We start from the raw sequence: 24,950 nt of genomic DNA, 5'->3' as shown, positions 1-24,950 counted from the left end.
GAGAATAGAAGAAGGAGAAAGGGGATAACAATGGAAAAGGTTAAAAAAGAAAAAATATGGACACGCATAAAGTCAGACAGATGGAGAACCTTTGGGTTTGGGTGATTTGAGCTCTGTGTCAATGTGTGATCCACTTTCTCATACACACATACCAGCACAGGCATGCAGGGCTGTATTTTAATGATCCCAATTATCTTTCACTTTTCCTTCCAATGCAATGTTTTTTTTTCAGAAAACACAACCCATATCCCATAACCTCTTCATCATCTTTTCCCTCTTCTCCTTTCATTTGTTGGCAATTGTTTCCCCCATTACCAATTTTGATCTTTTGACACTTTTGTTTTTACAAGGTTACAAGGTAAATGTATTGGCATTTTTTAAAACACAAGGGTATAAAAAAAAAAAACAGAACTATGTTTGAGTCCTTTGTGCTTCATCCATTTTAGAAAATGGAGTGCAGAAGGATGAATTGAGGAGTCTCACAGCCTGGGGAGAGAAGCTGCCCTGTAGTCTGGTGGTATGGCAGCGGACACTGTATGCTTTTCCAGATGGCAGTAGGCTGACAGACTACTTTGTATTCCGTATATTCTGCCAATGGGATCACTGAGTTGTTTTCTTCATTGTTAAACAATCACCATTGCCAATGAAAATCTATCTGATGTGACTCAGGCAGAAATGTTCACAAACGAGGTCATGTTTAAAAGTTTTATTCACTTTAAGTTTAGTCATGTTGGCTGACTTCCTTCCTTCACTCTCTGACTCTCTCTCAGAAGTTTTAGTGGTAGGCGACTAAATGATGGTTTGGTTTTTTGGTTAGTTATTTCCCGTTTTATTTTGTAGTTACTGTATATCCTTGTGTCTGGTTGTAACTTTCTTCTTCCTGCTCACCTGTGTTCCCGGTGTTCTGTTTCCCCCGTGTTTTTATTTAAGTCTGTGTTGTTTCCTAATTAATTCTTGGTTCGTCTGCTTCTTGTTCCTGTACCTGCCTGCCTCTGTGTGTGTCTTGTGCTTTGTGAAACGAACAGTGAGCTTGAATACAATTACAGATTTCCTTTGGTTTGAACATTGTTGGAAAAAAATAGGATAATGTAAGTACACAACTCAACAAAATATGAGACAATGGTCTGGTCGTTTTAAGAAATCGTACATATCATACCTTTAAGGGATGTTTATTTAATGCTTCAGCATACAATAACAGTGTGCACCTACTTTTGTGGCTGGTTGAGGACCATTTCCTGTATTAATATGACAATAATATAACGCTATGACTATGCAGGAATGATTTTCCCAGTTTGGTGCTGAACAACTTGGCATGTACAGAGCCCTAACCTCGACTCCATCCAACAACTTTGAGATGGATTTAGCCGATTATGACCAATCCCCGCTGCCAGGTTTCTAACCTCTTATGGAAAGTCTTCACAGGACAGAAAAGCCTTTTTAAAGCAGCACATTAATGCCATAATTATGAAATATGATAAAATGAGCTAGGGGTTTTAATATTCGGGTGTCCACCTACTTTTGGTTTTATAGAGTGTGTTTGTTCCACCATGTTGAGGTTAGGGGTGTTATCTTTTGTTTTCCATTCTCTTCTCTTAAACAGTACCATATGCCTGTCACACTGATGCTAAACAATCCACCACATGACAAACAAGCTCATACACAACCTGTGAGACCCACACCCTGTTATGTATGTGCATGTGTGGGCATGTGACACTGCTCTCTGACTCTGTTCGTCTTGGTATGTTCAACCCACTTCCTCTGTTTTTCCAAAGTAAAACAGAGAAGTTTATTATCCTTCACTAATGATGGAGGATGGATTGCACGAAAATAACTTAAATAGCGAGAGTAAAATTCACAATGAAAGATGGAACTCCGGGAAACGTTTTCAATTACGGCAATCTAGAGGTTTTACGTCGCTACAGCAGCTTTAGCAGGATCTGTGATACTGATAGGGTTAAACAGACAGACCCTGAGCTGTCTGTTTTGGGGCTAAATCTTGAAATAATATATTAACACCTGGTTGTGTTTCTCTGTGGCTGCCATGAGGGGCGAGGATCGCAGGAATAGATTAACACTTGGTAGTGTTTCATGGGACTTGTCAGTGAAGTATGCAGCGTATGTGCGTCAGCATGTGTGTGTGTGTGAATGAGTCAGAGGGCCACTAACATAAGATGCTGTCAAGGCCAAATAGTGTAGTGTTTGCCTGCGCATGGTGACCACACAGGCCAGCTTGACTCATCAGTACTCCAGGAAGCAGTGATGGAGGGAATGAAGTTAGCGGCCAGATGTGAAGCTTTTGGACAGCCAGGTGGTGAGGAAGTGCACAAATGAGAGACGAGAGGAGTATCGGAATTAGTCGTCTATGTGTGTGCGAGACTCACCCACACATCTGGAGCCGTCTGTGCTGGAGATGAAGCCTCGTGGACAGGTGCACACGTAGCTACCAGCAGTGTTGGTGCATTCTCCTCCATCACACACTCCGGGGATGGTGGCGCATTCATCAATATCTGAAACACACACAAACATACAGTTACATCATATCAATCCCTCAGTTCACCATATTACTGGACACATCTGTTGAGTGCACCGCAAGCCAGCTTGGACAAATGTTTCGATGTTCAAAATGCCTTTGTTTGGAAAGATGCAGTAGCACGCCGCAGTAAAAGTTTATTGCGCTGGAGTAACCGTTTCTCCCTGAGGAAAAATTACGCAAACCAAATGGATCTACAGTTGACAAAAGTGGAGTTGCTTCACTTCTGGTGTGTGCTGCTCTGCTCAGACTTGAACTCAAGCTTGTGAGACAAGTAAATGACAGTCATCACAGCCTTCTTTACTTAAACAAGTATCTACTAATTTTAATATCATTTGGCCACTTTTAGACTGTGTTTAAGTAATTAATCAAAATGTTTCTTTCTGGTATCATTTTGGAAACATTTAGGATAATGTGAGTACACAACTCAACAAAATATATAACAAAGCGTCCATCCCCACCCAGCCCTATAAGTGTCTGTGAGGGAGGAAAAAAAATGATCAGCCTGTAAAGAGACAATACTGAAAACACAGACAACTCGTTGTACAATAAGATGGGACAACAGCGCAATCTTATGATTCAGACAAGTCATCAAATATATGTGCAGGTCATGATAATCATTCTAGTCACAATGAACCCTGCAATTTTATCTATGAATACCTCTCATTCAGCTTAATTATACTTGCAACTGTGGCATCTTAATTTGCTTTCAATCTACAAAATGACCACTAAACTGAAAGAAAGGGCCATAATACAAGACACAGAAGTCCCCAGGTTAAAGTGAATGAGGTGACCTTATTTAAACGCTTCGCCTCAGAAATGTGTACGATGTCTGAGAGTACCTGGACTTGGCAGAGCCCACCCTGGTGTGGTGCACTTTATGATGGCATTAAGTCGTATTATTCAGTGAGAGGGGGCCTCATTGCTCCATGACGGGGGAACCCAAAGTGAAGTTCCAGAAGGTATTGGGTTTTTTATGATGTGTCACGCTTATTTATACGCATACGTAATTACTGCACCACTGCGGGGCATAATTACAGCATTAGTGCAGAAGTGGTGCGTGCCGTAATGTATGTGTGTGTTCAGTTGGAAAAGTGAAGGGCGTGTCAGTGTTTGTCTTTCGAGGAGTAAAGAGCGTGTAACTTAAATCTGCGTGTGTTTTCCTGCGTGCGTGTGTGTGCGTCTCAGACAGCGCGGATTGTGCGTAGTAACGCCTGCCGTGGGAAGCAAAGAGGCCGTTCTTCCCCTGCTGACTCCTGTCTGACAGCAGTGGCAGAAGGCCTAGGTGAGGCTGTAAAAACCCAGCCGAATAAACCTTGTGTCAGCAGCAGCAACAGCACGCCAGACATTACGCTCCACACAGACGGAGCGCTGTGGGACTGGCTGTGTGTGTGTGAAGGGAAATGTGTGTCACCTGAGTAAATGTCTACAACTGAGGCATCAAATCCACCGTGTGTAATTGTGTGTATATATCTTTAACACTTTAGGTACTGTATGTATTTTTGCCAGTTTCTATCGCTTGATCTAATCTAAGCTCTAATGTGTGAAATTGTCTGTGTGTGTGTGTTTGTATGGCGCGAGTGCGTGAGAATCCGTGAGTGTCAAAGCAATGGGGAGGTCCGTTTGCGTAATGAGAAAGTCTCCTAGATGCCGTAAGTGTTTCTTTGTTCAGCACTAACAGCTGGTTTCAAGCCAAAGGACTGTATTTATGGAAGGAAAATGGAGGGAGAGGCAGAAAAGGCAGAAAGAGGAAGAGGAGGGGGGAGACTGTTAAGCACAGTCTGATCCAAAAGCAGGCCGTAAAACCAGGTGCCTTGTTGTGCCCAAAACGATCAGACACCCGTGACATCTTAACTGCGGTTCATCTTAACTGCTCCAAAACCTCGCTAATTTCACCCCGAAAGGTCTCAGTGAGGCTGTTTGTGCATGAAATAAAAAACAAAAGTCTTTCCCCAAAAGACCTGGTCAGATCCAAGACTCGAGATACGTTCACAATGGTTCTATTGTTTTTACAGGCTTTACAAACACTGAACTGTTTCTCTTCTCAGTCTGCATGGGTCAAATGAGGAAATGGCATGAAAATCCAGACAACAACAGTTCAGTCCTCTTTTCAACTGAAACAAAACAGAAACAATGAATGCACTTTTAAACTCCATTCGCTGAATAAAGTAATTTAAAAGTGGTTTGCCACTCCTGTTTCACATCACTGGGACTGATACAATCTCAGGCCATGTGTGGACAATTTTTGACACTGAAGCCCAGAACTTGTCGCTGACGCGTGTGACATACTACAAATCACAGCTGAGCTGCCTTAAACTTTCAGTGGTGACTCGGTGACAATATAGCGCGCCGCACTCTACTTGCTCGTATGGGTTAACACATTGTCTCTCTCTCTCTCTATCTTGTCAATCACCACTTTAACACCAGTAGCCATTTTTTTTCCAATATAGCAAAGTAATGTAATCAGAAAGGTCACAGGGCGTCTTTGTCCTTGAGTCTGTGTGTAGTATCACTCAATGCTCCAAGTGCTGTTTGGTACCAGCTGGAATGTAACATCCACACCCAAATCTCTGTGAGCAGAGCTCAGCATCCCTCTGGAAGCGCTCAATCTCCCCTTACGCTCACCCAAAACCACAATTTCAACAAGGACTTTGGTGAATTTAGTGAAGTCATCCTCCCTGTTTCCTCCTTCATCCACTGTGACATAAATCACTTTTTGTGTGTGCCATGGTAATTGCTTCTCATGAATCAGAAGGTGGGGACGCTATTTATTCTGTGTTCTTTGGCAGTTATGAACAGTTGTTTTCTTCCTGGAGCAGCTCATGCTACAAGTTAATAAAAGGAGAATTTAGATAATAATTCACGCAACGATACACTCTATCGCAGGTTGAGGCCTCGGTCCTGTTCGGTAGAATAGATATCATCTGGCTGGAACAGTTTAAGAGCTTTCTGTTAAGCCTCCCTAAAGACTAAGAACACATCGGCCTCAGTCCAAGAGACACAACCCCTGCCTGGCTAACTATCAGACTGTTGAGCCTGGGCATTGTTTAAATTCCATCCAATCAACACATTGTAATGTGAATCCACTCCGCGCGTGCGTGTGTGTGTTTACGTGCACAAGTCCAGACTTATTTAACTCTAAACATGTCGTCACTTTTTAAACGCCCCGTAGAGGTTTATCAACTGATCCCAGCACACCCAGAGTCATCGTAAAGTGAACGGTCCATGACTGTCTCACTGTTAAAGGTCCAGTGCGCAGGATTTACAGGGATTTAGGGGCAGAAATTGAATATAATATTCATAATTAAGTTTTTATTAGTGTATAATCACCTGAAACTAAGATCTTTGTTTTTTCATTGCCTCAGAATGAGCCTTGTATATCCCCAGAGGGAGCTGGATTTAATAATTCTGTTAAAACCTGCTTCTAGTTATTACTCGTTATCTAAGGTTAAAGATATCACATTTCTGCATTAAAATGTCCAAAAGTAACGTGAATAGAAATTTAAAACATTAACTTCTCCATCAACATTTTCGTATACTCGCATTTCGAGTCGTATCAGCTGGATTTTAATCATTTTCTTTGTTTCATTTTAAAGTGTTCAGCAGCATTTTTTTATCTTTTAAATCTTAAACTTAAACATTTAATTTTGACTGAAGTTGTACCTGTGACTGTTTTCCTGTGTACGTCAACGCCCTCATGTCTCTTTCTTGTAAGAAGTGAAGTTTGAAATGTCTGCACTGTCATTCATCTGGCCATTTAGAAAATAATGGCTGCACATCAAAGATGGCCGCTAGTCCTGGTGGTCTGATTAATGATCAGGGTTACGAAGGGCTCTTTCTTAATCGTTAAACCATCTTTCAGACTCACCTTCACATTTGTGGGTAGTTTCACTCTGACGGTGGCCAGCGGGACATTTACACTCGTAGGATCCAACGGTGTTGATGCAGTTACCTCCAGCACAAAGACCTGGCACTGCCTGGCACTCGTCCACATCTAAGAGAAGGAAGGAAGGACAGAAATGGATGAGAAGAGACAGATTAGGAGCAAAGGTTCTAACCAAAGACTACAAAGATGGACTCAGACTAACTAAAACAAAGTTTCTACATGTTCAAAAACATGTTTTACAGCATGTTTCTAGCACACTCTCTGTTGCTCTAACCCTGTTCTTTATTATTCTATTCTAGAGGAACAAAATGGCGCTGGCTGTGATGCCTGAGACCACTTCCAGAAAGACGCACTGGTTCTTGTTAGAACAGGAAATGGCTTCTTAAATGTACGTTTTTCCCAGCATTCAATGTGAGTCACTTTTACCAGTATTTAAGATAAGTAGTCAGTGGGTGGGTTCCTGTAAGAAACAGTGGATACCCTGCAATACACACACACACACACACACACACACACACGCACACACACACATGCACACACACATGCACACACACACACACACACACACACACAGTGGGTTTATATTTATCTCAGAGCCTGTTTCTAATGAACTGAATCCTTTCAATTTTTGCTTCTTCCTAAGAAATGCAGAACGTACTGTCTAGTGTTGAGGAAATCGCTAATCAAAAGGCTGAGAGAGAGAGAGAGAGAGAGAGAGAGAGAGAGAGAGAGAGAGAGAGAGAGAAAGAAAGAAAGAAAGAAAGAAAGAAAGAAAGAAAGACAACATCCTGATGTGGAGCCTTGACCTCAATCCTTACATTTGGATTCATGGTCAGGTGCCCTTTGTACAGCTGCCAGCAAGACGTTGCTCTAGGCTCACTGGCGATTAGGTGTCTTTGGTGTGTGTGAGCAGAAGGAGAGTGGAAAGTTGGAGAGAGGGGAGAAAAGACAGAAACAGAGAAAGTAAAACAGACAGTAAAAAGGAGGGTAAAAGATGAGGTATGTGTGCCACAGAGGGATGAGTGATTGTCTCACACTGGCATATCTCGAACATATGAGCAGCCTGGCAGCCACATCGACAGGAAAGGAAGTCGTGGAGCTAAATACAAACCAGTTACTCATCCCAGATGTATTACCTTTTTGAATTACGCTCATAAATAACCTTTACAGACATATACATATAACTGAGTGGATTATGGTAGTACTATATCTTATGGAAGACTGTGTTCCGTACCTTTTAAACGTTTTAACACATGTCTATCTATTTGCCAGGCATATGTACATCATTAACTGTTGGTACACATAATATATTTTCCAGCCTCCTGCCACTGTACCTAAATACTTCATTCGTGGCCCTGAAACTAAAAAGTTTCCCTGAACAAGAGGTGATAACGTTTGAGAGAGCACTTTACATGTTGAAGAGATAATGTCCATCACATTGAAACATTTTGTCTGCCTAACCCACATACCTGCATCCAAGAATAGAAACATACAGTGTGAGGCTCCAGGAGCAGTGGATGAAAAGGTTAAAGTGGCTTTGGACAGGTCTGTCTCTTCACCTTCGCTGTAACTAAAGCCATGAAAATTACTGGCTTGCTTGACACAGTTTCATGGTAATATAAGGACCCAAAGCGATCTGCATAAACACAACTGGGCCACTCCACCCAATTCTGCACAAGTAGGTTTTGTGCTGGCACATACGCACTTTGTGTCTGCACAAAAACAGAGACAGATGTCTTGAAATACAAGCTTGATAAACAGGCCATCTTGTTTCACTTCATCATTATTTGATTTGCTGGATGATTGGATGTGGGCAGAGATTTGGATACCAGACAATTCATTCTAATAAGCCCACCATGTGTAACTTTCTATTGTGAATGTGAACAACAAGGGTGGGAATAACAAGTAAGTCACGAAAGATTGCCGACAATAACGATAGTATCACTATTGTGCAATTCTGTGATACTTGATACCCACGGTGGTAATTAAGTACAAATACTTTATTAATGTACTTAAGTAGATTTTTTAGGTATCTGTACTTTACTTGAGTATTTATTTTTCTGACATTTTTTTTTACAAAACAGGCTTGCAGCTGAAGTTATAATGCATTTGCCTGGATTTTCTTGTTTTCTCAGTTTTTTGCTGCTTTGCCAACCAAATGCTGGTATTTGATGTCCTGGGAAGGAGACTTAACACTTAAATATCGTCCTGGTGTGTTTACAAACAGCTGGGACAGAACCTACCAATTCTACATTTAAGTGTAATAGTCTTTGAATGATATTAATATGACGTGAGGTTCAGTTAGCTTTGCACAGAAATGGCCAGAAGAAATGTCCTTCAGGAGGATACATTTAACTTTAAACCTGAGTTTTATACATTTCAGAGCCTGTGTTTTCTTACTTTTACTTAAGTAAAGAAGCTGAAGTATTGTTTTAGTATTTGGACCTCTACTTGAGTAAAGAATGTGTGTACTTTTGCAACCTCTGCTTGATACATTGCAAGACAATCCCCACAAGGAGTCATGAAGTTATGACTCTGGTCAGTCAAACCGTCAGGGAAATCTGCTCAAAGCACCGGCATGTTTTATTAAAAAATCAGTATTTGGCGTGAGGGTATTGATAACGTATTGGCAGAGGAGGCCGGGTGGAGTGAGGATCACGCAACATTCTCCCTCTATGATGGCTTCAGCGAGACATCAGCCACCACAATCTGTGAAGGGTGGTACTGGGTGTCTCCATGTGAGAGGAGCTGGACTGAGTCAAAAACTAACCTGACTACGCTCATATAACAGGGGACACGACCTCCACATGTGTCATATAATGATGCAGTCTTATTGCTTAGTCTGGTTAGGTCCTTAGGTTATTAGAGAGGCATGCAGCGAGAGTGTGAGGGGGTTCTGGGGCACCAGCAGCAGGAATGTTGATGAAAGAAGGTCAATCTGAGTTCATATTTTCCTCAATTTCTCTCTTATAATCTCCATATAACACTATTTTAGACCTGTTTAGTCAGAGCTGCTTGAATCTGTTATGTCTCTAATGTACCTGTAAAGAATAGTTAAATGTTTTGTTCTATTAACAGGATGCAGTGTTTATGCCCGTTTAAGCCATGTAAAGATAAACTCACATTTTGACTTAAAGTAAGAATGATGTGACAGCTGTGACCTGCTGATAAACACTGACACATAAATAAAAAACACCTTAAGCTGTTTACTGTTTACAGTTTTTGCAGGGATAAGCAGATGCATTCACGCTGCTTCTGCTTTATAAGACCTTAATAGGAAAACACAAGCCGGTATGCAGCCTACTGTGTACATGTAAACATCCTGGGTGTTGTTAAACACTGGCTCGAGGATGTTGTGCGCAGGAATTGCAGCTGAGATGATGATAGATAAAGTAATGGCTACAATGTTTGTTGCGGTGATCATGTGTGTGCATTCGAGTGTGTTCAAAGGACGTTAAAAAGAAGATGTGTCAGGGTTTCTATTTGCTCCAATCTGACCTTGACAGGCTCCAGTGCGGATGTTGGGGATGAAGCCTCTCCTGCAGGGGTGTGGCTGGGCGGGGCACTGCTCACAGGGGTGGCCCCACGCTCGACCAATGGTGGCGCAGCAGAGGGTTTTGGTGCAGACGATTCCACTGAGCTGGCCTTGACACATCTGGTTGTTCACCTGGGTGAAACATGGCCCAGTCCTGTAGTCTGTGGAGGGAAAGAGGCAAGAAGCCATTGTTAGTTAGTAACCGATTGAAATGTGATTGACTAAACAATAAAACAGTGAATCATTTCCGCGAATACATCTGGTGCAGCATTAAATGAAACCAGATTAGGGGCATGGATGAGGAATTTCGAAGGAATTGAGAGGGCATATTTCCTGTAATATGTATTCAACAGAGTCAGCGCTCTTTCCTCTCAGTTTTTCTTAATTTCACTGGAAGTGGAAAAAAGTTGGCACAGCATTAGAGAGATGACTCACTCGACCTGTAAACACATCTTCACAGTTTAATTGCTTCATGTGTTTAGTCTTTGGATCAACGATCAGCTTACAAAGAGGAGCATTTACAAGTAGCAGGTTTTTACCAGAACAGTATGACTGCTGGTAGCAGCGTAATGGATCACATCAGGACACGTGATTCAGGCATTTTCTTCTTAAACCAGCTCAGATTGAACCGCAAGACACATCCGCACTGTTTCAGCAGGAACTTAGCATTAGGATTGGAATGACCGCTATGTATTTAGTCCCTGTGATAATAAGTTAACCCGTCGGATTGACAAACTAAAGCACATTCTTGTACTATAACTAGGAGTCGGTGGCGGGCTGAACAGTGGTGGTCTCTGTTTCCATCGATATGACAGTACAACCAGCTAATAGCAGTGTGGTCGTCAGTAACAATCACCTCATGACGATCATCCATTCTGAAAATGAATGTGACGTTTTAGCGCATATTTGGGACAATGCACTTTTGTGCCACAACGGCGTCACTTAACATCTGTTGCCAACAACACAAAAGTAACACAAATGTCTCATGGAAGTCAAACAGATGTGTTAAAATTGCCCATCCTACCTTTTCGGAAAGGGTGGTGACAACGGTGAAGTTCAATGTAAGTAAATCCACACATGAGATTTGAGAACAAAATGTCCCTATCAGCTTGCCTCCTTGTTACACTGCTGTTTGCCAGTGAAACCATGGCATAATCCTGTTAAATGCACTTCAGAAATCATGCACAATGACCTCATGCTGAAACCATTTCAGCAATACGGTGTTCGTCTTTTCAATCACATACACCCTAATGATGGCTTCCCTTGTGGGAGAAACCCTTATTAAGTTCTCTGCAGTGGCGCCAAACTTAATATAGCCTTCATTAAAACAGTTGATTGTTAGATTGTCGCAGTGGAGATGAAAGACAAACTTCATGGTTGGCTAGCCAAGGCTGTGACAGCGCGATGTGGAGAAAGAGAGAGCGGCACGCTGAAGGACAGAACGAGATGGAAAGATAGGAATCAGTGCTGGTGTCTGGTGGGAGTCCCTCTTCAGACTTATTGGTTCCTTGTGTTACATGAAAGGGGATCACGGAGAATGGGGCAAAGAGCAGGAGATGCAGAAAGAAAGAAAAATGAGAAAGAAAGGGGAAAATAAAGTAGGTCAAACTGAGCATGCAGAGTGCAGATTGGGGCTCATGCCAGCTCTCCCTCTCATCCATCTGTCTTCATTTCTCTCTGCCCACTTTAGGTCCTTCCTGTCTGCCTGTCTTCTGCTCTGCCTATCAGCTGCTATTTGATCTTCCACCTTCATGTGGCCTGGTTGGCACACCAAAGTGGCGACCTTTACACCACATGCATTTGTTGGTGTGTACCCGTACACACTTGAAGCAAAATACTCCCTTCATACTCTGCTACAAATTAACATTTAATGCCAGCTTAAAGGATAGAGCTGTCATTATTCTATATTTTTCTTATTGTCAGGAAATCCCTTTTAAAAAACCCAAACCATTTTTTAGAGAGGCTGTTAGTAATCAGCAAACGTTACTCTAACAGAAGAGTGCATTTGCTACGGACTGCCACTGTAATTGGGTATTTACAGTGGCAGGTCAAATTATGTCCAGTTGACTGCATTTGACCCATCCAGAGGGAGCAGTGGGCAACGTACACACCCGGGGACCAACTCCAGATCTTATCCAGTGCCTTGGACAGGGCTCGTTTGTTACATTTTCTTATATCTTGAGGTGCCTGTATTTCCTTTTTGTTCGTGATGTTCATTTTTTTTTTTTTTCCTGTTTTCGAGACACCCCAACACATTTTTGATTTCAACTGAATTATCTTGAGCAAGCAGTCAACTCTTTTCCTGGTTTTGGGACCTGATTAACAAACTAGAATGGCACTCGGTCAAGTGCAAACAGCCACCGATGCCAACAGTCCCCTGTTGTATTCTCATGGATACCAGCCATCTAAATAGGCCACATTGGTTTCAATATTCCGTGAAAACTTTTCAAAAATGTTGAAAAATTACTTATCTCGCAATGTATAAAGAAGAATTCCTGGATACGTACCTATATTCAGGTACATTAAGAAAAGTAAATGTGGTCTATCTGGGCCAAGACAAATCCTCCATCCTGCTGACAAACCAACCAACAAACTAGAAGGGCACTCAGTAGAGTGTATACCTTCGCCAAGGCACAACAAACCCCTTTGATCCAATAAAGCCTAATCAATTCAATAGCTCTGTATTACTGTGAATTCCAAACCACAACATAAATGCTTTACCATAATTGAAGCTCACCATAACTAGAATCTGCTTCGAATTGTACTTATTCACAAATAACAGCCATCTAAATAAGCCTGATTTTTTCATCAAGATCCATGCATTATTCCCAGGATCCAAACCAAAGGTTAATGGGGTCTATTCTGGGCCGAGACCCATCCACCATCCAAGTTTCATAGGAATATGTTCAACAACCAACCGACCTACCAACAAACAGACACGAGTGAAAGCATAACCGCCTTGGCAGAGAAAGTAAAAAAAAAGAAAAAAATAAGAAGGAAATGCAAAGGACAACAAGTTGACAGCGCTTCCAACCCTTCAGTCTTTGATTGTAAGAGAAAACCCGCAGCGTCCCCTGTTTGAGAAACTGGACTCTCCCACACTCTGATCATCAAGACAGTTGCACACAGCAGCCAAGTTCAACACTGTATACATGTGCGCTACATTAAATATATATGCATACACATGCTTTCTCAAACACTTCACTCTGTTTTACACGCACATGCACATGCTTGTCTGTGTAAATACACACGCCTGAAGGAAAACACAGCATCTGTGTGAGCCGCAGCATCGAGCCAAACAAAAGACTGGAGCAGCAATCACTGCTTTCTTTAAAAGCACAAAATAACAGAGAGTGAAGAAAGGCTGTCTATCTCACAATGTCCCAATCAACGTGTGTCCTCCATATGTTCACAGATGTGTGCGCGGTATGCACATCTGTATGTTATGCATGTAAATTTAGAGGACACATGCAAGCAGGGGCGGGCAGGTTAGGACAAGGGGGCCATCCAACATCCTGACTGGGTCCAGCTGACAACATTCGGAAGTAATTTAGTCTAATTAGTGTTCAAATTGCTCAGTAGATCAAAAACATTCACCAGATCCTCTCCTCTATCCTCTATCCACTCTTAAATCCACTGTTAGCAACCTCTGTTTCTCATCCAGACTTCTCCAGTTTCATTCATAATCTCTGTGCTCATAACCAACATCCATCACGATGAATTAAGTTCCACCCATAATGAGAACATGTCCACTTTGTGCAAGAGTTAATCAAGTCTTTTCATTCGTATAAGCTTATGATGCTTTTGTTTTTTAACACCAGAACAAAACTTTTCCAGAAAGCCCTGCCAGTGGTAACCCAGTCCACTCTGCACTTGTAACCTTTCACCTAAATCAGTCCAGATAGATAAGCCAGACAGTCGGGCAAAGGATCTGACCGCTCACATATGATGATGTTCTTTCTAGTGAAGCCAGTCACATCAGAATCTGCTATTGCCAAAAAAAAAAAAAAACGGGAAAAAAAAAAAATGGGATCGCTCATCAAAGGCTATTACTCTCTGCTCTGCTGAAAGTTGGATTAAAGGAAGATGAAATACAGTAAAAGGCAGAGGTGAGAAACTATTTAATCCTGTCTGGAACTCAAAGCCTTCTGGGAAACCATTTTCCCATCAGCTCTGTCCAGCTGTGGGATTGGGGAGACGATGGGATGGGGCACTGGCCTGAGTGCTAGAAGGAGAAGAGAAATGGTTCAAGAGAAGAGGGAAAAAAAATCCTATTGAAGATTCATTAATAACACTGAAGTATTTATAAAACTCCCAGGAGGGGAGGTCTGGGGGAGATAAGACCCTTGAAATATGAGTAGATCACATGGAAACGAAGCCATCGTCATTTTTACTTTACTTTCCTACGACAAGAGGTCAATGAGTCAAACGAATAAAGGGAAGAAATATAAACATACACATACACACTTGCCTCTGGGTATGTATAATAATTTGTGCGCGCGTGCGTGCATGCCTGGGCGTGTGTGTGTGTAAGCACGCATGTGTTTTCAAAGCGGATGTCCTAGACTTTATACAGCTGGCAGATTTGCTCTGAGACTGAACGTCATGCTGTTACTCACCTGTTGAGAAATGGGGAAATTTTCTAATTATCCCCTTTGCGTGTGTGTGTTTGTGTGTGTGTGCTAAGGTTTGGTTGGGGTGTGCATGTTTGTGTGTGTGCAGCCAGAGCACATGTCTGGCAGGTCTTGTGGAATTTCTGATTGCATCGCATTGCTTGTGTCTGTGTGTCCTTTTGCTGATGTGGATATAAATAAATGATTCAAACGTGCTGGCTTGTTTGTTTGTGTGTGTGCGTGTGTGTGTGCGTGTGTGTGTGTGTGTGTGTGTGTGTGTGTGTGTGTGTGTGTGTGTGTGTGTGTGTGTGTGTGTGCGTGTGTGTGTGTGTGCCTGTCCATATGTTTGGGAGGTTTGACCTCATTACAGCCAACCGTAGCAGTCTCTGTTAGTCTTATCAGCGCCGCTATCAACAAGCTTGGAGTCACGCTTTTCCTTTATCCCTAATCATTCTTCAATGACTCCGCTCCTTTCATTTCTTCCACACCTAAAGCAGTCACCCAAACGTGACGAAGCGTTTAACTCAACAAACACACAAACATACACACACACACACACAGGATAACAACTGTGGGAGAATGGCAAAGGGAGCGATAAGCCGTCTGCAATCTACAAAGATCGGAAAGCCTCGAGGTAACTGCTGTGTGTGTGTGAGGGGAACTACAGCGTACAGAACAGACATGACTACATGGAAAATCTACGTAAAGAAGTTATTTAAAAAATAGGGATCAAATTATTAGTCTGGCTGATTATCGGATCCAATATTTAGCAGTATTACGATTATTGGAATCTGTCTGTTTTTGTCAGATTGCCAATAAAATAATTGACTCCAACATGTCAACAAGTGGAAGTGTAAAGCAGCAGAAACTTGTACTTTACTAGAGTATTTCCATTTTTTTACAACTTCATACTTCCTCTCCACTACATGTTGAAGTCAAATACAGTACAAGTAACTGAAGATTGTGTAGGATAGTGATTGAGTATACTACTTGAGTTGTAATTAGTTACATTTCATCAGTGGTTATTCAAAATTTAAACACAATGATTTTCATTTTTACTGCAAATCTAAATTTGTTCCAAATTTGTTCTAAATATCTCCTTGATTGCCAATAATCAGTATCGGCCCTGAGAAACCACATCAGTCGAGCCTTCTGTTTAACACACTAACTTTATGTATCTATACTTGTTGAACTATGATGTCATATCTTGTGGCATCAAGTCATTACCCTGGCATTGTTTCTACATCTCGCCCATTGTGCTGTAAAATCTGTCTTGACTTCTACAGCTATTTTTGGCTGTTTTGGGAAATGTCCCGTCACAATAAGGTCCAGCGGTGGAACAATAATGCAGACTCTATTGAATGCAGACACCACCAGGCAAAAACACAGACGGGTAAGTGGGCTCCAGACTCCATCAACAACCACCACTCATGGGACATGTTACTTTTTCAGTGAGGCGGAAGTCTTTGTAGTGCTTTCTTAACTGCAGTGAGAGTGAATTCGGGCCATTTTTCATCAGGCCAGATCAAAGAAAGCCTCCAGTGCCGTCCCGTGAGGCTACTCAAATATTGATTTGAACAAACCAAAGCCACGAAATTTGGCCCGGGCATTGGTGAGTCATTTCCTCGACTTTTTGTTTATGGGATGGATCATCAAACTTTAGTGCCCCCATGAAAGGCAGACACTAAAAACAGCTTGTGAATAGTGACGATCCTAATTACACTTAATACAGAACATGATGATTGCATTCACAGCATATAATCATACACAGTGCCTGGATGAAACACAGGGCACATTATTGCATGTTCGCCCAGTGAGACACATTTCCAGACATGGATTAAAAAACAGTGTTGTAGACTTTTATACCACTCTTAGCCAGTTCGTTGAGATTTACTCCTTTGGGGTTCATTGTGCGTCCTGCACCAAAAATTTCTGCATACGGAAAACGCACATATGGGGTCTACATTATGAGGCAATGTCATGCTGAATTAGTGTATAATTTACAGACTTTCTGTAAATCAGATTTAGCATGGCTCCGCACTGGCTGCCTCACACTAAATTGTCATTGGGAACATTTTCCACAGAGCGGCATTAGCCTGCCTCTGAGTCCCACCCATCGACCAGTGCAGCCATCCTGTCCAGCCGTGTTCTGTCCACTCTTATCCAGAGTCAATAGAGCAGAAATAGCACAACTTCCTACACGTCCAACACCTCAGAATGGCCTTGACGTCACCACTGCTGGGGGGCAAAATTCTCTCCTTTGCGATTTTAGTTTATTTGCTCTGGACGGGTCCACTGGCTTGGACTGGGACTGACCACATAGGTCCACTGAGACAGACTGGACTGAGCAGCACTGGAGCAGAGCCGGTATAATGGGCCAAAGCTCTGCAAACACACATCGGCACCACTCCCTGTTAGTGTACAGGCAGGTGAAATGATATGGAAATATACATTCACACGAATGCATTAACAAATGCATTGGACATTGCATAAAGTGCAGCAAGAGTAAAACTCTACAGCCATGCTAACGGCTCTGTGAGGCTGTAGGCACCGCAAAGCTTTGTGTGTTAATAGCCTATGCATGTCGTGTTTTGGATTTCAGATTAGATTGCCATTTTATTTTGTGGAATTCATCCTCATTTCCAGTTCCTGCCTTTGTCTTTTTCCCCACCCTTTTTCTGTGTACAGTATACCTGTGTTTCATTTGTTCATTAGCCCCTGTGTATTTAAGTCTGTCTTTTTCCCTCTTTCTTTGTCAGTTCATCTGTTTTGTTCCTGGTGTCACTGTGTTTGCTCCTCAGGTTTTCTGCCCTTGTGTTTTCTGCAACCCTGCCTGTGATCATCAAGTCTCATCCTGGTTCACTATATCCTTAGAATCACTATAATCCTTAGAAGTCATCTTCTGAGGAACATGAACGCAAGCACCAAAAATCTTGACGATCCAATAGTTGTTGGGATATTTGAGGCTGGACCATTACCACAGAGACACCCTGCTAGCATGGCTAAAAACAAAAAAATCAAAGGTAAGGATGTAGGTTTCCATACACGCACACAGCTGTTGTACAAGAGTCATCATGACGGAGATGGTGGGAATCTTTTCTGATTTAAGGAGAATGAATAACTCTAACTCTATCTCGTTCTAACCTCAACTTAAGTCTGCAAGCCACAGGCACACGCACATACAAGCTGCACACACACCCACCCAAGACACGCCAACACGCAAGGGTTTCCCATGACTCCATCCAGCACACCCAGTTCACCCAAACTGGTTTACTTTCACTGCCTCCATAATCACAGCTCATCCGCTGTCTTCTCACTGAATCACACAGTAAATCCACTGAATCATCGACCCCATTACACAAATTCTCAAACCACAATATGCAACAGGGTCATGACAGCACCAAAGGTTACACCAGGGACGCGCTTTACTTTTCAGGCCAAACCCAATATTAAAACAATTTACAGGTCATTTATCACAATTATTGAATATCTCAGAGGAAATTGTTTTAGTCTCTAAATTAGATATTTATTTTGTCAGTGCGCTGACAGTTGCTGTGTGATTGATGTCTTTTCAAAATCCATTTGAAAAATCAATTTCCAATGTCTTGGCTTCTGGGGACTTATTATGACAGGCGAGCTGAATGGAGCCATTTTATGTTGCATTTTTTTTTCATTTGAAAACAAGTCCAAAGCTACGATGCTGTGGTGCTCTGAATTTCCATGGACATGAGGCTGAGTAGATAATGACTGATTTTTTTTTTTTTTTCATTGAACTGATCCTATAAGTGAAAATAAATATACTGTAGCTCCAACTTCAAATTTTCATATCCTACCTAGTATCGTTTTTATTTCGGTTGACACTAATGTGTTTCCTTATGAATTATGCAGTTAATTTGACAAACTAAGCCCATATCCTGTTTCTCTCTGACGGATATTTGGCATGAAAAACACACACAAACAAAGATTTACGACTGTTTCCCCTGAGACTACCTGCAGGTCCCCTTTCTTCCAACGTGGAGAGTGTTTGTACTCCCCACTACCAGGCTTTGTGTACACAGCTGGGGAGTCCATTTTCATTTTCACCCTGTCCCTCCCTTCTTCCTCCCCTCCATCCCTCTCTCTCCTCCCTACCTTGCTCCACTTCTCATCAGGAAATGTCCACGATCACTCCACAAAGAAAGTCTTTTCTGTCAGTCCTGTGGGGACGTTGGGGGGAGGGGGGTATTTATTGCCAGATGTCTTTAAGGCTCTCACAACCCTCGAAATGATGTATTTTCCAAGCAAACAAGACCCCAGAGTTTCATGTAAAAATATGACGAGGGACGGAGAGTAAGACGAAGGCTAGAAAAGTTATAGAATTTGATGAAGTGGTGGCTTCAGTAAAAAAAACATTAGGAAGAAAACAAGTGACATAAAAGAAAAGGAAGATTGATAGGGGAAGACAGTTTGAAGAAAACAGATGATGAGTGTTTATGGCTGATTTTTTACACAAGCATACATACAGACATACAGTATCTATAGGTAGAAAAGGAATGCAGAAGAAAGGCTGAGATGAATGAGGTGAGTGAAATTACAGGCCAAGAACCTTCCTCTACTTTAGTGAAGGTAACAGCAGGGGGGAGAGGGAGGAGGTGGAAGGTGAGGGTCACAAAAAGGTGAGTTGAGTGACAGAAGGTGTAAAGGTCCCTCTCCTTCTCTGAAAAGGTGAACTAAGGTGAGCAGAAATTAAACACATCCATCAATTCAGATATTTTTTTTCATCTGCCACAGGAGTGTACCACCTACTTCCAATACCCTGCCATCACCTCCCACCACACACATACCTCAGGCTTAAGTTCAAAGCTCAGGAGATGAACACCCACTGTCTGTCTGTGCTAAACCGAGTGAAGTCATCCACGTTAAGAGAGCCTGAAAGCTCACCAAGCGCTGAGGCAATGAACTAACAGAGTGCTGTATGTCTGGACTTGATAGGAACAACACTCCAGTCTGCACGGCCACATCAAAGCCTTCCTGGTTCGATATCTTCCTTAACATTAGTGTTTGTGTGGGTCGGGAGTGTATTGACAAAACCACCCTACAACCCCTCTGCTCTAACTTCTTGGCTTCCATCTCCTGGCCAGTCAGATCCTTGCAGACAACCTGAGCTTGATAAAGACTATTTTAGACAAAATGGGCTTTGATTTAAAGATTACCTTTTTTGTTTTTTTTCCTTCCTTCAGTGTGGTAAATAGGTTCTTGTGCATGTAATAGGGCTTGAAAGTAAAAAAAAAATATCACACTATGTCACCATGTCACACATTTGCATAACTTATGTATATATTCGCGGTAGAAGTGAAGCTAACTGGAAGCTGAAAACACAACGGACATGAAGAGCGGTACTGGCTCAGGTGTGTGTGAGCTGACCAATCAGAGCAGACTACGTTTTCGGGAGGGGCGCCTTAAAGAAATCTGTTGTTGCTTGTTGGACTTGAGTTTGTCATGTTATGCTTTCAGGATATTTTTTGAGCATGTGGTACCTTTGAGGTTATTCTGGCGATGAAATATTTGTAACACTCTAGAAAAGTAATATTGTTACATAATATATTACTTTAACACGAAGGTAATTAGTATTACATTTTGAAAGTTACTTGCCCAACACTGGTTAGCTCAGTGGTCATACAGTTGGTGGATGGAGTTCGGTAGAAACTTCCTACATGAAAATGCTCACAACAAGGTCTGTAGATTATTTTGAGTAATGAGGTCATGATTTCTGAAAGAGACACTGCTGTTTTTTTTGGCGCACCACGAGCCAAGTGCCATCTGAGGCCATCATATTAGAGAGAAGGCAGACATCTTAACAAAACTCTGCAACTCAAGCCAAAACAATTTAGATGAATGAATAGCACCACAGGTGAGAGGAAAAATATGTGTTTTGGATTTTTTGGTTTTGAACCGTCTCTTTTAATTGCAGACAGCAACAGGCAAGCAGTCAAACAAACTGTACACTAACTCTGACTTTAGCCATATAAACCACATATTTGGAGGTGAAAACAGTGAGCTCACAGAAAATGGCAGTTATAATCCTTCATTGCAGAGGAAAAATTGTGTGTACGCCCAACTATGTTAAGTATAGTAGGTCTAATTGGTCTGCAAAATCAAATGGATCAGTTTAATAGCTATAATGTTTGTTTTAGCTCCCAAAATGGTGTGTAAACTGTGGGTTTGTTTACAAAGTGGCTGATTGTCTGACCCGACATTCTCACATCTCAGCAATGTCGTTGGTTAATATAATATTTTATTTTTAAAAATCTCCCTTTTTTGACCATCCTTTGGTTGTCACATAAATTAACCAAATGATAGTAGCCGCAGGCCTCTATCATATCAATTCAAACTGGTTGAATGGAAGACAGTGGAGAGTCATGACATACTGCATCAACATCGAAATGAGGTTGAGCTCTCACCTCTCTCGCACTGCGGGCCAGTGAAACCGTAGACACAGGCACATCTGTTGGGTCCGATGCAGCGCCCACCGTTCTGGCAGCCGTTCTCACACACAGCTAAAGAAGAAAGAGGAAAAGACGGTGATTCACAGAGGATTACACATTCCGCACGCAGCCACCTCTTTCTTTTACAAACACAGATCTTTCATAAAGCTTCGAATGACTTCACCTTTTAATCACTTGCATCACCAACACGTAAACACATCCTGTATTGTATATTTGGATTACAAACACATGTGAGGATTTCCATTGATGACATCAGCTCTGAAGCCAATAACACCAACACTTCATGCCTCACTTTAAACTTTGCTCTAACCCAAAAATTAACCCTAATGCAAGCCTTGCACATGCTGCAAGTAAAGGCCAATAGTGGCAAATTACCCAGGCTCACAAAAAAAGGATTAAAGGAATAGTCTTAAAAAGTCCTAACCCTAAAACTTTGAATGCAAAGACTGGAAAGTAAGTCTATTAGAGTGTGAACGATGTGCAGACCTTTTTATCTTTATTTATTTTCCATGCTTTTTGAAAGCCTAACTGCTTAGAGCTACTTTTTGACAGCCCCTTCACTCTGACGTCTGTCCAACTAACAAATGTCTACAGTGATGGAATGTAACAGAGTACCTTACTCAAGTACAGTACTGACTGAGTACAGTTTTGAGGTACCTGTACTCTACTTGAATACTTCCATTGTCTGCTACTTTATACTTCCACTCCACTACATTTCTGGAGGCAAATACTGTACTTTTTACTCACTGCAGTTATTTGAGAACTTTAGTTACTAGTTACAATTATTAGTTATTAGTTTGCAGACTACATGATGCATCAGAGCCAAAAATACCTAAGTTCATTTAATATCAGATACTTTAATAGTACTACATGTATGGATGACTTTCACTTTCACCAAATATTTTAACACAATATCTTTATTTTTACTCAAGTATGACTTTTGGGTACTTTTTACAATAGTGCATGTCTATAGGTCCTGTGTGTATAAGTATGTAATACATAATGTATAATGAGTGTAGAAATTGAATTTCCCCAGTGAGGGATTACTAAAGTACTACATTGAAGTTAAATATGTATTCATATATGTGATCGATGTGCTGATTGTGCAGCAGCTTTCACTCACGCTGTCCACAGTGGCTGCCAGTGTAGCCCTTCGGGCAGGAGCACGAGTCCTCTGCGCAGCTGCCTCCATTCATGCACCTGACGTTACAGGTCTGAACTGTGGGAGAGAGGAAACATAGGGTGGGATGATGAATGGGGAGGGCACGAGGCAAGAAAGAAAGGCAAGTGTGAACAGATACACTAGTGACTTAAAACTTTATTCAAAAGCTTCAACGAAACACAGACTTTTAAGAAATGAGCAATAATTGACCCATCGGTTCAACTGCTTCATTATATTATTACCCCAGAGTCGTTTCCAAACACTTGAGAGTTAACTAACCATGGTCACTTTCACACATTTAAAGGCTTTTTCCACTTCAGTTGGGTATGAACATTGCTGCTGGTGTTTCTTTAGTAGCTTTAGATGAACAGACAAGCTCTAAGACCCCCAGGCCACAAAACCAAAGCTAATCAAGCAGACTGGGAGCAGGCATTAAGTTGAGCCAGCTGTCTGCTACAGTCAGTCAGTCAGTCAAGCAGGCAGGCAGGAATTTGCTGAGATGAGAGGGAAACTGGGCGAGGGGGAAGAGAAGTAAAAACAAAATCTAAACAGGATGCACAGAGGAGCGAATGCAACAGAAAGGAGAGGGAGTAACTTTGAATGGTGGGTAAACAAACCTAAAGTGCTGTTGAGGTGCACAGGTATTATATTATAGGCAGACTCTAAGAGGGCCAATCTGACAGTCTCCAACATGTAACAGCAGCTTACATAAAGTAAATGAATTACTCTTCCTGGCAGACAGGCAGCCCTCTGCTGAGCCAGTCTTTCACCGAACGCAGAGCAGAGAAGACATCTACAGTGGTGGACGTTAGAAAACTGTATCCTCTTAATGTTTCCTTGCATCCTTTTTTTTCTTTCGCCCTGGCTCAAGAGGATATTTCATTGTCCTTTGGTCTCCCTTCATTTTTCTTCCTTCCTCCACCTTTGCCTAATCCCTCGGTGCCTTTCATGCTCGTCTATATCTTAATCTCAAGTTCAACATTAATTTCCTCCTTCTCTCTCCCTCCATCTGCCTCCTTCTCTCTTTAAAATTTCTGGCATGCACAGCCGAGGAGCAGAGGGGAAATGACTGACCTTCCCTGTAGCTGAGTTTGTCTAATGAGACTTTCTGAGTTTGCACACTTGCCTACAGGAGGCATTTCAGCCACTATAATCCCCCCACTTACTTTGACTGTACCCAAACACACTAAATATGACTTGTGTGAGTCATGATGAGTGAACACTCTTAGGTAGCTTTTCATCGTGATCACCCACGCTTTCCTTACTGGCAGCCTTCAGTTACATGAGTCAAAGCACAATAGTATGAATCTTGGATGTGGAGCATGTGCACTTTCAGTAAATGCGAGGCATACTGTAGGTGTGATTCACTGGAAGTGTCACCACAGCTTTAATTCGCTCCATGTATTTAATGAATCTAGAAGGAATTCCAGTTAACTTTCTTCTGTGCAACACTTGGCAGACTGCTTGTACAGATTTGGCAGGAACAACTTTTTGTCTGGATTGCATCTCATGCTAACATATGGTGATAAATTAAAGCAAATAGTTTGGGACTCTGGGGCAGACTGGGTTTATAGGTCAGTGTGCTGTCTCTTTCTTTTTCTCTCTTCTTCTCATGGGAGATATGTCAGGTCTTCCTCTCAGGTTTCAACCTCAACTTCAAGGCATGAGGCTGTACACTCTCCTCATGCTTTCTCCGCTTAAAGCCAAAAATTGGAGCAACTATGTGAAACATGAATAATGATTGCAGTGAGTGATTTCAGTTTTCCCTGCCATGGAACGAACCGTGGAGAAAAACACTTCCAGCGCGCTGCAATGCAGACTCCTCCAAAGAAAGCTGGGGGCAACTTGGGTAAACTCCTCCATTTTTCACCCCCACCCTACAACGAGCGTTTCTAAATAGGTCAAGAATCTATGGTGAAAGATATTTGGCTCGGAAACATCTCTGTATAGTCACTGAACTCTCTGCCCTCAGGAACCCGGGATGATGAGACAGGTGCTGGAGAGATGGAGGTGTTGTGTTTTTTTCTCTAACAGGAACTAGATGTGAGAGGAGGAGGAGGAGGAGGAAGCAAACAAGCACATTTGGAGACAGAAGGAGATGATCTCACTGGTTAACTTCGCCTCTCGCTCCCCCCTCCTCGTGGCATTTCATCCCCCACAGGTGGAGAGAGATGGTTTGCTCCAATGACCTGTGCCTGGAAAGCTGCACATGTAGAGCAACAGGGTGGAGGGATATGCATGTGTGTGTGTGTGTGTGTGTGTGTGTGTGTGTGTGTGTGTGTGTGAGTGAGTCTTCCAGACGTTGAGCAAAAGGAGTCGGGTGTAGCTTTGCTGCACCACAATGCACCTCTGTATTCTGGTAGTGTCGTCGGTGAGCTGCTCACATCTGGGTGTTTTTTACGAGAGGCTGCGAAACACAGGAAGTCCAGGCTTGTGTGTTGAGTGTGCGAGTGTGTGTGCGGGTACGTGTGTCTGATGGAAAACTGAGGAGCTTTATGGCTGTGTTTTGTCCTGATTTACACACATCCCAGGGACCAGTGACAAGCCTGCCTCAGTTTCAGCATGGATGGGCGACATAGTGAAACAGAAAGCTGCATGAGATGCTGTCAAAGCAGGTTGAGAGTCAAATACAAAGATTTCTTTGAATTCCACCTTTGTTTCAATGAACTCTGTGCACATTTAATCAATTTTCTGGGTAAATTAGACCAATTTATTTGTATACATGACTCATACCTAACA

The 24,950-nt window shown here is 42.1% G+C and overlaps 1 protein-coding gene across 1 annotated transcript in view; it reads right to left on the bottom strand.

The window, feature by feature from the left end:
* The window catches only part of fbn2b (fibrillin 2b), a 68,358-nt gene that overhangs the window by 27,748 nt on the left and 15,660 nt on the right, over positions 1-24,950 (bottom strand). Inside the window, exons 5-9 of the mRNA XM_084354708.1 lie at positions 22,173-22,268; positions 21,005-21,100; positions 9,915-10,112; positions 6,399-6,524; positions 2,382-2,507 (exon numbers count right to left, since the gene is read on the bottom strand). Of these exons, the coding sequence (XP_084210834.1) occupies positions 2,382-2,507; positions 6,399-6,524; positions 9,915-10,112; positions 21,005-21,100; positions 22,173-22,268 (642 nt within the window). The remainder of the gene's footprint in view (positions 1-2,381; positions 2,508-6,398; positions 6,525-9,914; positions 10,113-21,004; positions 21,101-22,172; positions 22,269-24,950) is intronic.

This window comes from Pagrus pagrus (assembly GCF_965226575.1).
Source record: "Pagrus pagrus genome assembly, chromosome: 6".
Lineage (NCBI taxonomy): Eukaryota > Metazoa > Chordata > Actinopteri > Spariformes > Sparidae > Pagrus > Pagrus pagrus.
The sequence above is the reverse complement of the archived record's forward strand: the minus strand, read 5'-3'. Positions and strand labels throughout refer to the sequence as shown.